This window comes from Artemia sp. Qi Xiang Cuo, chromosome 1 (assembly GCF_049724085.1).
Source record: "Artemia sp. Qi Xiang Cuo chromosome 1, ASM4972408v1, whole genome shotgun sequence".
In the NCBI taxonomy this organism is placed as follows: domain Eukaryota; kingdom Metazoa; phylum Arthropoda; class Branchiopoda; order Anostraca; family Artemiidae; genus Artemia; species Artemia sp. Qi Xiang Cuo.
This window is the reverse complement of record NC_142794.1, coordinates 101,175,597-101,191,733: the sequence shown is the minus strand read 5'-3', so window position 1 is coordinate 101,191,733 and position 16,137 is coordinate 101,175,597. Positions and strand designations below refer to the sequence as shown.

Genomic DNA, 16,137 nt, shown 5'->3' with positions numbered 1-16,137 from the left:
CTGAAGGAAACATGTTACTATCTGTAGCACCACCTTCACCACGAATATCTTTGGTGCTCCCACCTACAGAACATGCATTTACGTATCCCGTTGCTGAGCATCCACAAAGACCCTCTGCACCGATATCGAGGGCCACCGGATCCACCACCCGCTCTGGCTGAATGGTTAAGCCCGTCTTCCTTTGGATCTGTGAGGCAAAAGCGAACAAAAGAGAGGAGATGCAGAGTTTAGTGCTTTATTAATTATCGCTGTTATATAGCTACTTGTGTCACGGTTCTGTACAGGTGCTTGAATTTCCAATAAGCCTTTAATTTCTATGAAACTCTAGACTTCTAACTACAAATTTCTTTGTTCTTCATTTTCATTTTTGAATCGATCTAATCCTTACTGTCGCATGTCTTGTTAACCGCATTTTTTTTGTTCTTCACTTTCTTTTTTGAATCCTTGTATTCTCACTACCACTTACTGCTTAATCTGTTTATCCTTGCGTCAGACATTTTTCAATGACCTTCGCCTTAGCTGATCGGATTAATCTTGTCACTTTTGATAGTCCATGTTTTTCTTTTCACCCTTCCATTTACATTTCTCAGGTTGTTCTCTTTATCTTGTCTGATTTGATGGTCAATTCATCTTAAGGTTACGTTTTGTCCTTTTTTCTTTTTATTACTCATTTTTAGCTTAAGTTAACTAACGTTTTAGGTCCTTTATATTATTAAGCTGCTGAAAATGTCTTTTGAAATTTTTATCACTGAATGTGAATAAATGAATTTTCATATTTTTAAGTTTTGTTCTATAAAATCTTTTTAAACTGATCTGAAACCTAATCTCTTTGCATCTTCCCTTTCAATCGACATAATTGCTAAACTATTTAATCTATCTTGATTCATTGTTGATATCAGATACTTTTTTATTAGTTTTAGTCTGGAAAATAATCTCTTTCCAGAAGCAACACTTATTGGAATTGTTAAGAATATTTTACAGTTTCGAACAAAATTTCCATTTTGTTAGCAGCGCTGGGCACTTTCAAACAAGGGGCCCGATTTGGCCCAATCGTTCCAATTGCCTTTTATCCGGTCCTGAGTCATAAAAGCACCTCGGTTTATTGATATATAGTATAGTTTAGTTGTCATTAGACAATTTTAGCATAAATACTAAACAAAAACCTTGTTTTCTGATATTATGTTAAAAATTCAGTTTTATTGGGTTTTTTCATTGGTTGGTTTGCTGTGCGGTATGTTTGGAAAACGCAAAGTAAGAATGGGCTGTTCCTGTGCCATTGTGAAATTCCGGCGAAAGTTGGCAAATCCGGTCTTGTATTTAAAAATCTTTCCTCGTTAGACAGTTAGAATCAAACAAATGGCAGACAATCTTGGCAAACTTCCCGTAAAGGGAATTCTGAAAAACTCAACTTCTTTTGAAATCAAGGAGGCCAAAAAGTGGTAACTTGGTCATGTTTATCTTTCAGCCTATACCTTTTCCTGGGCTGCTAGAGTATGTGTTTATTGCATCATTTAACCTAGACAAACTGGTAAATTTTTACCAAATCATAATATTGACTTATGAATAAAGTGAATATATATCACTCGATGCCTTTATTACGCTCTTTTCAAATACTACAATCATTTCTGTTGGAAATGAATTTTACCCCACCCCTATATATACCAATTCATGGTATATATTTCCACATTAGGGGAGTGGGGGCAAATTTTATTTGTGATGTAAATGGGAGGTAAGTTTAAACTCTATCCCCACCCCTCTAATGTGCAAATATATACCCTGAATTGGTATATAGGGGTGGGGCTAAAATTCATTTCTGACAAAAATGGTTATTATATTTGGAAAGAGTGTAAAAAAGGCAGTAACATCTACCAAATCATATTATTGAGTTAGGAATAAAGTGAATACACCATTTGATGCCTTTTTTATGCTGATTAGGCTACGAATATAATAAGTATTTCTATCGGAAATCAATTTCAGCCCCCCCCCCTAAATATACCTAACCCTGAATTGGCATATATAGAGGGGGCTGAAATTCATTTCCAATAGAAATGCTTATTAGCCTATATTTGTAATCAGTATAAAAAAAGGCGGTAAAATTCTACTTTTGTTACTTTTGGCTATCTTGGAAAGGAGTTGGGTTAGGAAAATGAAACTTTCAGGGATGGATGTACATGCTAAGGTTTGTCCTGGGAAGGTACTTTGAAGTACCTACCTCCACTCACCCCCCCCCCCCTATATATAATGGTAAATTACTGCACATTACTAGTTGTTTTTAACTAATATTTCATACTATATTACTATCATAAATATAAATCACTGCTTACCTTAAACAACTTCTGCTTTTAACCTTGTTCATTAAAATATATTCCAAAATCCTATTTAAATCCTAAGCCCTTTAATTTTCAACCCATGCTGACTTTCTTTATGGTATATCAAACCAGGTTTGTTGTGATGTCACACTTGCCTTATCAGACACCCTGCTACCCTTATCAGACACCTGCTACCCTTAACGGTAGCAGGCACATGCCAAACAACTCTGTTGATAAGACCATTTAAACTGTATTAATTAGGGAAAGGATTTCAAAAGAGAGATCAGTAAAAATAACCTAATCCTTTTTAGAGGACAAATTATGTCATGGGAAGATGTTTTTGAAATTCCCCTTCCACCCGAACTTAAAATTTTCTAAAATTCTACTTTAGAAGCTTTTAAAATATTTCTAAAGTACTAAAAGATAGAGTACTAAAAACATCAGAATCGACTTCAGAGGACATGTTATATCACGGGAAGAGGTTTTTGAAATCACACTTCCCCCCAAACTCAAAATTTTCTAAAATTCTACTTTAGAAGCTTTTAAAATATTTCTTAAGTACTAAAAGATACAGTGCTAAAAACGTCATAATCGACTTCAGAGGACACGTTATATCACAGGAAGATGTTTTTGAAATCCCCCCTCCCCCCAAACTCAAAATTTTCGAAAATTATACTTTAGAAGCTTTTAAAATATTTCTAAAGTACTAAAAGATACAGTGCTAAAAACATCAGAATCGACTTCAGAGGACACATTATATCATGGGAAGATGTTTTTGAAATCCCCCTCCTCCCAAACTCAAAATTTTTCAAAATTCTACTTTAGAAGCTTTTAAAATTTTTTAAGTATTTCCAAAGCGCTACGACATACAGCACTACATACATCAGGATCAACTTAAGAAGACAATTTATTTCATGGGAAGCTGTTTTTGAAATCTCACTTCCCCCCAAACTCAAAATTTTCCAAAATTCTACTTTAAAAGATTTTAAAATATTTCTAAAGCGCTTAGACATAGAGTGCTAAAAACATCAGAATCAACTTCAGAGGACACGTTATATCACGGGAAGATGTTTTTGAAATCCCCCTTCCCCAAAACTCAAAATTTTCCAAAATTTTACTTTTGAAGCTTTTTTCAATAGTCCTAAAGCGCTAAGATATAGAGTGTTACAAAAATCAGAATCAAATTTAGAGGATAAATTATGTAACGGTAAGATTTTTTTGAAATCCCCCGTCCCCCCAAACTCAAAATTTTCCAAAATTATACTTTAGAAGATTTTTAAATATTTCTAAAGAACTAATAGATACAGTGCTAAAAACATCAGAATCGACTTAACAGGACATGCTATATCACGGGAAGATGTTTTGAAAATCCCCCTTACCCAAAATCTCAAAATTTTACTAAGTTATACTAAAAAATGTTTTTTAAATATTTCTAATGCACTAAGATATCGAACGCTAGAACCCTCAGAAATAGCTTCAGAGGATAAACTATGTTTTTGTACGATATTTTTGACATCACCCTTCCCCCTAAACTCAAAATTTCTGCCAAAGTTAAATTTATGCAACCTGTGACTAAACAAGCGGAATCGGTGGGTCAACCATGTAGGCTCAACACTAGGATATTTGCATCAAGGGTAAATGGGTATTTGGTGGAATAGAGCGAGGACCTGGTAATTCATTCATGGTTTCTATGCTAGATAGAAGTAGTGCCATATTGTTGGGAATTATTCAAAAGCAAATCCTGCCTGGGACAACAATTATCAGCGACTGTTGGAGGGCCTACGATTGCCTGGCTAGCCAGGGCTATCAGCATTTACGCGTAAACCACAGCATAAATTTTGTTGGCCCTGCAACAGGTGCTCACACACAAAATATCGAAAGACACTGGCGTGACGTTCGAGACAATATACCCAGATATGGCAGAAAATAAGAACATATGGAAGGAAATCTGGCAGAGCACTATTTAAAAAAAAAAAATTCAATCCCCTCAAAAATACACCATTTCATGAAACATATATTGGAGCTTTATAACCCCAACTAATTTGTTTTTTATGGGTATCATTTACTAATTAATTTTTAAAACATTGCAACAGAAAATTTGGCAATTTATGGTATCTAACCCCATTTGTTCTTAAAGCAATTCAAATATTTTTGTCCAAATAGTTTAGTGTAGCAAGCTTGATTCCTGAAGCTACAATACATTATTGACGTGTACCTAGGGCGGGGGAGAGAGGGAGCAGAAGTGCATATTTGACTATAGAATAATTGGTACTTGTGCATTATTAACAACACACCACTATGCACGAAAGAAGTTAAGTTTGGTTACTGCTAATGAAATAAAATAAAATAGGATGCAAATATAACATTTTATAAACAGCTTTGGGTTATATATTTGACAATGCAGGGATGGGGGGTAAATCAATGTATATATTAAATAAGTAACACAACCTAGGTACCTTTTCCCCTCCCTAAACCCAAAAAAAACAACAGTTTAAATATTGTAAACGCAATAAGAAATCACGTCTGGTTTCCTTGTACAGTCTATAGCGGTGGGTTATTTATAATGCACAAGTACCAAATAATCTATATTCGTTTTGATTATTTTTTTTTTTGGAAACCCCTTAACATTTTGAGTTGGGTAACCACATGAAACATATTCAAATAGCTTAATCCTATAATGTTGAAAAATTTTGCTTTTCTTTTTTACATCCGCAATTTAAAATATGTAAAAAATGTTGGAGCTTATATAGAAATTTTCTTTCGAGGGTGCAAAGGTTAGCTGAAAGGAGATTTGATAGCGGGAGGAGGGAGAGGGCAGGGGCGGTGGTCAGCAACCTGTTCGCGGTGCCCCTGCTTCTACTAATCTAAGCTGACCATTTCGTTGCAACATGTTGCACCAGAATAATACTCTAAAATCTGGTTGATAAATTGCCTGTCTAACAAATTTGTCTGAGTTTCGTAAAAGGGGGAAACAACCCCTAAAAGTAAAAGATTTTAATAAAACTCATACCATCAAATTTGTGGTACTTGGCGAATACCCGCCGGAAAATCCCCCCGAAAAATACCTCCCCGCGAAAAATGCCCCCCCACGAGAAATACCCTCACGGAAAATTCCCCCCCCCCCCGAAAAAAAATACCCCCATGGAAAATAAGGCTTTTCAAATTATCAACCAGATTTTAGAGTATGAAGGGGGAATGGGATGTATGGTAAGAGGGATTTCTAAAACTTTGAATGACCTTTAAAAATTTGTGAGTTATAGCAACGTAAAACAATTTTTGGCTATATCTGTGCACATTCGGGGGTGGGAGCCAAAGCAGAGAAGATATTAAATATGTAACCTAACTCACACAAATTTGTTAGACAGGTAATTTATCAACCGAATTTAGAGTACTATTATGGTGCAACACGTTGCAATAACATGGTCAGCTTAGATTAGTATAAGCAGGGGCACTGCGACCAGGCTGCTGACCACCACCCCCGCCCTCTCCCTCCTCCCCCAATAAAAAATCCGTTCAGCGAAACTTTGCACCCTCGCAAGAAAAATTTTATAATTTGTCCTCTAAAGTTGATTGCGATGTTTGTAGCGCTCTATGTCTTAGCGCTTTAGAAATATTTAAAAAAGCTTCTAAAGTAAAATTTTGGAAAATTTTGAGTTTGGGGCAAAGGAGGATTTAAAACACATCTTCCCATGACATAACTTGTCCTCTTAAGTCGATTCTGATGTTTGTAGCGCTCTATCTATTAGTGCTTTAGAAACATTTTAAAAGCTTCTAAAGTAGAATTTTGGAAAATTTTTTCAAAACCTCTTCCCGTGATATAACGTGTCCTCTGAAGTCGATTCTGATGTTTTAGCACTCTATATATTAGTGCTTTAGAAATATTTTAAAAGCTTCTAAATTAGAATTTTGGAAAATTTTGAGTTTTGGGGGAAGGGGGATTTCAAAAATATCTTCCCATAGCATAATTTATCCTCTGAAGTTGATTCTGATATTTGTAGCGCTCTATGTCTTAGCACTTTAGAAATATTTAAAAAAGCTTCTAAAGTAGAATTTTGGAAAGTTTTGAGTTTGGGGGGAAGGGGGATTTTAAAACCCTCTTCCCGTGATATAACGTGTCCTCTGAAGTCGATTCTGATGTTTTTAGCACTCTATCTATTAGCACTGTAGACATATTTTAAAAGCTTCTAAAATAGAATTTTTGAAAATTTTGAGTTTGGGGGAAGGGGGATTTAAAAAAAATCTTCCCAAAACATAATGTTTCCTCTGAATTAGATTCCGATATTTGTAGCGCTCTATGTCTTAGCGCTTTAGAAATATTTAAAAAACCTTCTAAAGTAGAATTTTAGAAAATTTTGAGTTTGGGGAGAGGGGGGATTTTAAAAGCCTCTTCCCGTGATATAACGTGTCCTCTGAAGTTGATTCTGATGTTTTTAGCACTCTATCTATTAGTGCTTTAGAAATATTTTAAAAGCTTCTAAAGTAAAATTTTGGAAAATTTTGAGTTTGGGGGGAAGGGGGATTTAAAAAAAATCTTCCCATAACATAATTTATCCTCTAAAGTTGATTCTGATGTTTGTAGCGCTCTATGTCTTAGCGCTTTAGAAATATTTAAAAAGGCTTCTAAAGTAGAATTTTGGTAAATTTTGAGTTTGGGTTGAAGGGGGTTTTTAAAAACCTCTTCCCGTGATATAACGTGTCCTCTGAAGTCGATTCTGATGTTTTAGCGCTCTATCTATTAGTGCTTTAGAAATATTTTAAAAGCTTCTAAATTAGAATTTTGGAAAATTTTGAGTTTGGGGGGAAGGGGGATTTCAAAAATATCTTCCCATATCATAATTTATCCTCTGAAGTTGATTCTGATGTTTGTAGCGCTCTATGTCTTAGCGCTTTAGAAATATTTAAAAAAGCTTCTAAAGTAAAATTTTGGAAAATTTTGAGTTTGGGGGGAAGGGGGATTTTCAAAACCTCTTCCCGTGATATAACGTGTCCTCTGAAGTCGATTCTGATTTTTTTAGCACTCTATCTATTAGCGATTTAGAAATTTTTTAAAAGCTTCTAAAATAGAATTTTGGAAAATTTTGAGTTTGGGGGAAGGGAGATTTCAAAAAAATCTTACAATAACATAATTTTTCCTCTGAAGTTGATTCAGATTTTTGTAGCGTTCTATGTCTTAGCGCTTTAGAAATAGTTAAAAAACCTTCTAAAGTAGAATTTAAAAAAATTTTGAGTTTGGGGGGAAGGGGGATTTTCAAAACCTCGTCCTAGAATATAATGGGGAGTTCGACCTAGAGTCTGATGTTTTTAACACTATCTTTTTGCTCTTTATGAACAATTAAAAAGCCCTAAACGTAAAATTTTGAAAAATTTTGAGTTTGGGTAGACGAGTAATTTCAAGAATTTTTACCCGTGATATAATTTATCCTTTAAAGTTGATTCTGATGTTTGTAGCGCTCTATGTCTTAGCGCTTTAGAAATATTTAAAATAGCTTCTAAAGTAGAATTTTGGAAAATTTTGAGTTTGGGGGGAAGGGGGATTTTCAAAACCTCTTCCCGTGATATAACGTGTCCTCTGAAGTCGATTCTGATGTTTTAGCACTCTATCTATTAGTGCTTTAGAAATATTTTAAAAGCTTATAAATTAGAATTTTTGAAAATTTTGAGTTTGGGGGGAAGGGGGATTTAAAAAATATCTTCCCATAGCATAATTTATCCTCTGAAGTTGATTCTGATGTTTGTAGCGCTCTATGTCTTAGCGCTTTAGAAATATTTAAAAAAGCTTCTAAAGCAGAATTTTGGAAAATTTTGAGTTTTGGGGGAAGGGGGATTTTCAAAACCTCTTCCCGTGATATAACGTGTCCCCTGAAGTTTATTCTGACGTTTTTAGCACTCTATATATTAGTGCTTTAGAAATATTTTAAAAGCTTCTAAAATAGAATTTTGGAAAATTTTAATTTTGGGGGAAGGGGGATTTCAAAAACATCTTCCCATAACATAATTTTTCCTCTGAAGTTGATTCTAATATTTGTAGCGCTCTATGTCTTAGCGCTTTAGAATTATTTAAAAAACCTTCTAAAGTAGAATTTTGGAAAATTTTGAATTTGGGGGGAAGGAGGATTTTCAAAACCTCTTACCGTGATATAACGTGTCCTCTGAAGTCGATTCTGATGTTTTTAGCACTCTATGTATTAGTTCTTTAGAAATATTTAAAAAGCGTCTAAACCAGAATTTTCGAAAATTTTGAGATTGGGGTGAAGGGGGATTTTAAAATCCTCTTCCCGTGATATAACGTGTCCTCTGAAGTCGATTCTGATGTTTTTAGCGCTCTTTGTCTTAGCGCTTTAGAGATATTTAAAAAGTTTCTAAAGCAGAACTTCGGAAAATTTTGAGTTTGGGGGGAAGGGAGATTTCAAAAACATCTTCCCATGAAATAAATTGTTCTCTAAAGTCGATTCTGATGTCTCTAGCGCTCTATGTCGTAGCGCTTTAGAAATATTTAAAATATTTTAAAAGCTTCTAAAGTAGAATTTTGAAAAATTTTGAGTTTGGGGGGAGGGGGATTTGAAAAACATCTTTCCGTGATATAATGTGTCCTCTGAAGTCAATTCTGATGATTTGAACACTGGATCTATTAGTACTTTAGAAATATTTAAAAAGCCTCTAAAGTAGAATTTTTGAAAATTTTGAGCATGGGGGGACGGGGGAGTTCAACAACCTCTTCCTATGATATAACGTGTCCTCTGAAGTCGATTCTGATGTTTTTAGCACTCTATGTATTAGTGGTTTAGAAATATTTAAAAATCTTCTAAATTAGAATTTTTGAAAATTTTGAGTTTGGGGGGAAGGGGGATTTTAAAAACCTCTTCCCGTGATATAACGTGTCTTTTGAAGTCGATTCTGATGTTTTTAGCACTCTATGTATTAGCGCTTTAGAAATATTTAAAAAGCTTCTGAAGCAGAATTTTAGTAAATTTTGAGTTTGGGGGGACGGGGGATTTAAAAAACATCTTCCCAATACATAAAGTTTCCTCTAAAGTTTATTCTGATGTCTTTAGCCTTATATTTCGTAGATATTTATAAATATATTAAAAATTTAAAAAGATTATAAAGTAGAATTTTGAAAAAATTTTAGTTTGGGGGGGGGGGGATTTCAAAAACATCTTCCCGTGATATAATTTGTCCTCTGAAGTCAATTCTGATGTTTTTAGCACTGTATCTATTAGTACTTTAGAAATATTTTAAAAGCTTCTAAAGTAGAATTTGTGAAAATTTTGAGCATGGGGGGACGGGTGATTTCAAAAACTTCCTCCTATGATATAACTTGTCCTCTGAAGTCGATTCTGATGTTTTTAGCACTCTATCTATTAGTGGTTTAGAAATATTTAAAAAGCTCCTAAATTAGAATTTTTGAAAATTTTGATATTGGGGGGACGGGTTATTTCAAAACCCTCGTCACTTGATATACCGGGTCATCTTAAGTCGATTATGATGTTTTAGCAATGTAGGAATAAGAGCGTTATAAATATTTTAAAATATCGTGAAACAGAATTTTGGAAAATCTTGAATTTGAGGGGAAGGGGGATTTCAAAAACATCTTCCCATGACATAACTTGTCCTCTAAAGTTGATTCTGATGTCTGTAGCGCTCTTGGGTGATTTCAAAAACCTCTTCCCGTGATATAAGGTGTCCTCTGAAGTCGATTCTGATGTTTTTAGTACTCTATCTTTTAGTACTTTAGAAATATTTTAAAAGCTTCTAAAGTATAATTTTAGAAAATTTTAAGTTCAGGTGGAAGGGGAATTTCAAAAACATCTTCCCATGACATAATTGTTTATTTTTCTGTCCTCTAAAAAGGATTAGGTTATTTTTACTGATCTCTCTTGTGAAATCCTTTCCCTAATTAATACAGTTTAAATGGTCTTATCAACAGAGTTGTTTGGCATGTGCCTGCTACCCTTAAAGGTAAGGGTGCCTGATAAGGCAAGTGTGACATCACAACAAACCTGGTTTGATATACCATAAAGAAAGTCAGCATGGGTTGAAAATTAAATGGCTTAGGATTTAAATAGGATTTTGGAATATATTTTAATGAACAAGGTTAAAAGCAGAAGTTGTGTAAGGTAAGCAGTGATTTATATTTATGATAGTAATATAGGATGAAATATGAGTTAAAAACAACTAGTAATGTGCAGTAATTTACCATTATATAGGGGGGGGATGAGTGGAGGTGGGTACTTCAAAGTACTTTCCCAGGACAAACCTTAGCATGTACATCCATCCCTGAAAGTTTCATTTCCTGACCTAACTCCTTTCCAAGATAGCCAAAAGTAACTAAAGTAGAATTTTACCTTAAAGTAGAATTTTAATATTAGAAATTCAGATATCAGACTAATAGGCCAAGTTCAAAAATTCATCAGTTTCATTTTTATCATATAGAAAGGGCAGATCCAAGGGACCTGGCTCCCAAGATTTTTCTGGCACCCTCATTCCTTTTTTTCAACTCTTTTTAGAATAAATTTGTCAATTTGTTCAATAATTGGCACCTTTGTCACATTGACCCCTTCTCCCCAAGATGTTGCTCATTAGTGCCCTTGTCACATTGGACGTTCCCCAAGATTTTGCTCTAGATCTGTTTCTGCATGTGGGGATAATATGCCTAGTACTCAGTCAGCTAAGTACTCTTTAACAGCTAAGTTGTAGTAAAATCTCTGTCATACCACCTAGAAGTTAGATTATTTCACCATTGGATGTCTCAAAATGATTTTAGCAAGTATATGAATAGCCTGAATATTTAACCATACAAAATGCTCACAATTTCAAATATACCTATAGAGAACAGTGGAACCTAATCGTGGCCACACATTTAAAGCTTTTGACACAGGATCTTAAAGTTTGAACAACATATCCTATTGACAGACACAGTCAACCTTGGATGGACTTAATCTAAGACAAGTGCTGTGAAAATTGATAATTATAATTATATTAACTAGAGTAAAGAGCTAAACTTAAGTCTTAATTCAAATTTTGAAAGAACAGATGTTTTACAAGATTAGGCCTATAGTCAGCCAATCCCATCCGGTCTAGTCCTAATCATCAGCCAATCATAGCTATCTAACCATATACACATAATGTCCAAGATTAGGAGCCTGCTGTCTATTTATAAAAGATAATTTATAATCAGAATATTTGGTCAAGATTAGGCACTGACCAAGTACTAGGTGTCTTACCCTACCAGAAATTGACAAAAATCTAAGATATTGTGCCCAAAATTTTCTTAGAGGGTACTTTGATTTGTGGCTGACATGGTTTCTCTCTGGAAAAACACTTGCTCAAGCCAGTGGTCACAGAACACAGCCACAATTTGTAACTAAGTTGCTAGTGTAATTGAATGATATATGATTCAAAAGCCTAGTCTTTTCTGTGAATTTATGTATATTAGAGGCTTTTTACTGTTGAGGATATCTTAGAAAGCACTTTTTTAAACAGTAGATCATTCAGGAAGGATTCCAGGGCCTAAAATATGTCCTTTTAGGCTTCTCTCTCCCTCTTCTCAATCCCTATTTCAAAAACTTAGAAAAGGTATCACCTATTCCACACAAGAAAATGCAATAAAAAAAAGAAAACATATCTTACTTCATAAGATACCTAAGAAATGTTGCAACAGATTCTTTTGTGCATAAACCTCTTTCACCACCCCACTGCCTCCTAATGTGCAAATATATAGCCTAGTTCAAGTTATACATTTACTATTTATTTTTCTATTTCTTGATTTCATTAACATTGCTTCAATTTATTACTATTAAGCTGAAACAAGAGAGTGATGTATGGCAAAATGAATTTAACATGTATAATTTTTGGCTACATATTTGCAGATTATAGTGGTGAAAGTGGTTTGCATAGAGAATCTGTTGACCACATCTTTTAGAAGATTGTATAAAGGACAGATATAGCCTATGCTGGTCTTACCTTTGCTAAAAAAAAAAAAGAGTATATATATTTTGATTTTCTTTAAATATTGGCTTGAAAACAACCCCAGTGACATGAATAGGTTTTAAGACTGTTACTGTCTTTTTTTCAACTTAAAAAAAATTTCTAATTCTTTAATACCTTATAAGGCAAACCCTATGTGATTAGCCACTTCTAAAGGAAAAATGTTCTTAAAATACAAGTAGTATATAGTTTTTTCTGATTTTCTGCTCTTTCCAAAAATATTGGTCGCTTTTCTGACAATTTGCCTGTATCTGGGACCCTCATGGGGTGGGTGTATTGCCAGAAGAGTGACCATGATATTAAAAAAAAAAAAAAAAAAAAAAAAAAAAAAAAAAAAAAAAAAGGAATCTAATGGTTTTACCTTTATTGATTTTGCATGTTTTCTTTCAAAGTGGGTGGCCAGTAAAATTTTAACCTCATAAATCAGGGTTAGTGAAAGTTTGATGCTCATAACCCTCTCCTTGAGTATCATTTGTGCTCCTAGATATATTTTTGAAACTTCGATCCTCAAAAAAAAAAATTTAAACAGGCAAGCTCTATCTAGGAGAAGAGTATGATAGTTGTTACATGTTTTTCCATGTCACACTTTATGGACTGAATCTATTTCTTAAAGTTTTGTTCACCCATCATACTTTCTAAGATAGTAAAAAGTCCTTTTATAGAATTTTACCCTGACCCTGAATTTTACCTTCAAGGACCTCTTTGTTCCCTCTAAGCCACTGACTTTCCATTACCTTAGAATTTTTTTCATTTGAATTATGATGAGAGAATTTATGGAGCAGGAAATTTCAAAATTTCAATAGGCTGAACCATGGAGTCTCAGGGCAAAGAAACTTCCATGAAGCAATAAATGAAGAAACAAATATTGTTGTATTGATTCATAATGTTTTTTTTATTTTTTTAGAACAGTAAAAATGAATTTCTTCTGATAATTGACCTTGACAAGCATTCATTTAAACAAATTTACAGTTGGCTACTTTACAATAAAACTGAACATGAAAAGATTATTCTAATAAAATTATTGTTTATGTTCAAAGGTGTTTGCAGGATGGTGGTGGGAAGGCTTTAGTCTCATGTAAGAGCAAAATTATTCAGATTCTTGATCTGTATGATTAAATAATTATATTTGTCCAAATATTATATAAGAGTCATTAAAGAACTATGGCTGATTGAAAATTAAGACTGATTAACAAAACTTAGACTAGAATTTAAGTTGAATTCCAAAATTTTGTTTTTAAGTAGAAAAACTAGGAAAAATGTACCTGTAATAAAACTATGTCAAGTAAAAAACCAACATCAATCAATTTAAAAAATGTTTTCCAAAAAATATGTTTCAAAAGAAAATAAAGAAATATTATCATATAACAAGCAAAACTTGAATTGAACAGAATTTAGTATGATAAGTAAATGAAACCCAAAATAAACATAAATTAAAACAAATAAGCATATCAAACTTAAAAGTAACAGATACTACCATGGATGAATAGATAAAACCTAAGATGAACAAAGGAGCATAGCAAAGCATAATAGTAAACATAGCATAAATGGTGGGCAAACCTTGTTGCTGCTCACTTTAGGTTTTAATATTGCTCTTTTGTTTAATTTGAAAAACCTTTCTTTAAATTAATGAAGAAAACTGAAACTGGTAAGTGATCTGTCTACCAGTGTACATTTCTATCCTGTCCTTTTCTTTAACACTGAATAGAAGCCTTGTTTTAAAATAATGTTAAATGAGGCCTTACAAAAAATTTGAATTTAGAGCTGTACATATTTATGAAATTTTAAGTAAGTAGTGAAATATTCACCAAGTCCAGAATGCCTCAGGGCATCAGGTTCAAACTTTCAGGGCATGTCAAAAGGGAAGTTCAAAAGTGCAAAGAGTATAATCCCCCTCTCTTTAGATGCCCCCTCCCCAGCACTGGCTGAAATTTGAAATAGTAATTTTGTTCAAAATAGTCAAAAGATCTAATAACCATAACTCTGGGGATGCCATGCCCCCCAAAAGCCTTCAGGGTATGGGTTATAAATTATGCAATTTGCTTATTGTTTACATACAAGATTGAACATTGGTAAAGTTGGGAATATTTGATCATGTGTGTATCCAAAAAGGTAAAGGGTGTTAAAATGAAACCTAAGGTAATCTTGAGGGGGATGTTGAACTAAATAAAAATATAGTATCCTAGAAACGGATAAGGGTAGTAACTTGAAACTTTAAGGGCCTCTGCTACTATTACCACTACTATTACTGCAACTGCAACCATGACTTCTTGCAATTGCTAGCAACTGCTAATACTAGCAGCTGCAATTACTTGTGGCTTACAAATGCGACTACTTGTGAAGGGGTGGTTGTAGAAACTTTGGAGGGGGCTTAATTTGATTGCGAATTGATAGTTCTAGTGGCCTAATTTAGCTGCCTGTAAATTATGAGAGTTATATGAGAAATATGATTTGAGGGCAACCAAACCTCCCACTCCCTTTTTAGCTGCCTTTCCCCCAAATAGATCAGATCAAAATAATGAGATATCCATTTTATCCAAAATAGTGTAAAGGTCAAATAAATATGTTCTTGGGCTGACAAGACCCCCTCCCCCCACCAAAGCCCCTTGGCAAGGGATGTAAATTATACATGTTGCCAGTTGTTGACATATAGGATTTGGTTTTTGTGAAAAAAGGCATGTTTGATCCTGGGTATTTAAAAAGCTTAGAGTAATCAGGCAAAAGTTATAGAAAATGTTGAGGGAGATTTTGAACAAAATCAAAACACACTATGTACAAGCTGGTTGTCAAAAGCGCATATCAGTAATATCTCAGGAATGGCTTAGGGTATTCTGTTGAAGCTTTTGGTCATGTGGAGGGAGGACTATGGAAAAATAAACAGAGAGAACCCCCCTGCCCTTACCTCAGCTTTTTCTCATTTGTCCCCTCCCATGAACACTGATCCAAAATTTAATATAGTCAATTTGTACAATGGTCAAAAGGCCAATAACAGTGCCTCTAGGGATGATATTTGAACCCCACAACCTGCAGGGCAATCCTGCAATATGCCTGTTGTTGAAATATAGGATTTTTTATTTGGAAAGGGGTAATTTTGTATTCGGCAGGGGTCCAAAAACCCAAAGGTTATTAAGGTGAAACTTCATAGAATATTGAACTAAAGCAAAAGACACTATGTGCATCCAGGTCAATAAAAGAGGACATCAGCAATATCTTAGGAACGCCTAAGGGTATTAACTTTAAATTTTTGGGGCTCCTACAACTAGTACTACTGCAACTGCAACTAGTCGTGATTGTGACTATTCCTGACTGTAATTCCGACTGTGGCTCTGACTACGTGCAACTGTGACTATTTATGACTGAAATTATTTGTAGCTTCAACAGTGACTACTTACGACACTGATTACAACTACCTACGAATGCCAACTGCATGCAACTGTGATGGAGACTGCTTTTGACATCGACTGTAGCTACCAATGGCTACAATTGCGACTACTTGTGACTCTGACTACCATAAATGCTGCTCCAATTTTCACTGTGCCTCTGAATGGTACTACGACTGCTACTACAATTGATCTAAATAAAAAAAATTGAAGTGCATTCTGGTTGTCAAAGAAGTTTATCAAAATGTCTCAAAAATGGCTAAGGTTATTAAGTTGAAAGTTTCAAGGGATGCAGAACTAAATCAAACTCTGTGCATCTAGGCGCTCAAAAGGGCATGCTTGAAATATATCAGGAACTGCTAAGGTTATTAGGATGGAATATTCATACAGTTTTGATGAGGTTTTGAAAAAATCTTAAGACACTAGGTGCATTCAGGTTGTTAAAAGGGGTTATTTATATTGAT

At 34.1% G+C, this 16,137-nt stretch overlaps 1 protein-coding gene across 1 annotated transcript in view; it reads left to right on the top strand.

The window, feature by feature from the left end:
• Positions 1-1,320: 1,320 nt before the first annotated feature.
• The window catches only part of LOC148957011 (protein phosphatase inhibitor 2-like), a 28,718-nt gene continuing 13,901 nt past the window's right edge, over positions 1,321-16,137 (top strand). Inside the window, exon 1 of the mRNA XM_089088168.1 lies at positions 1,321-1,439. Within this exon, the coding sequence (XP_088944294.1) occupies positions 1,357-1,439 (83 nt within the window). The 5' untranslated portion in view covers positions 1,321-1,356. The remainder of the gene's footprint in view (positions 1,440-16,137) is intronic.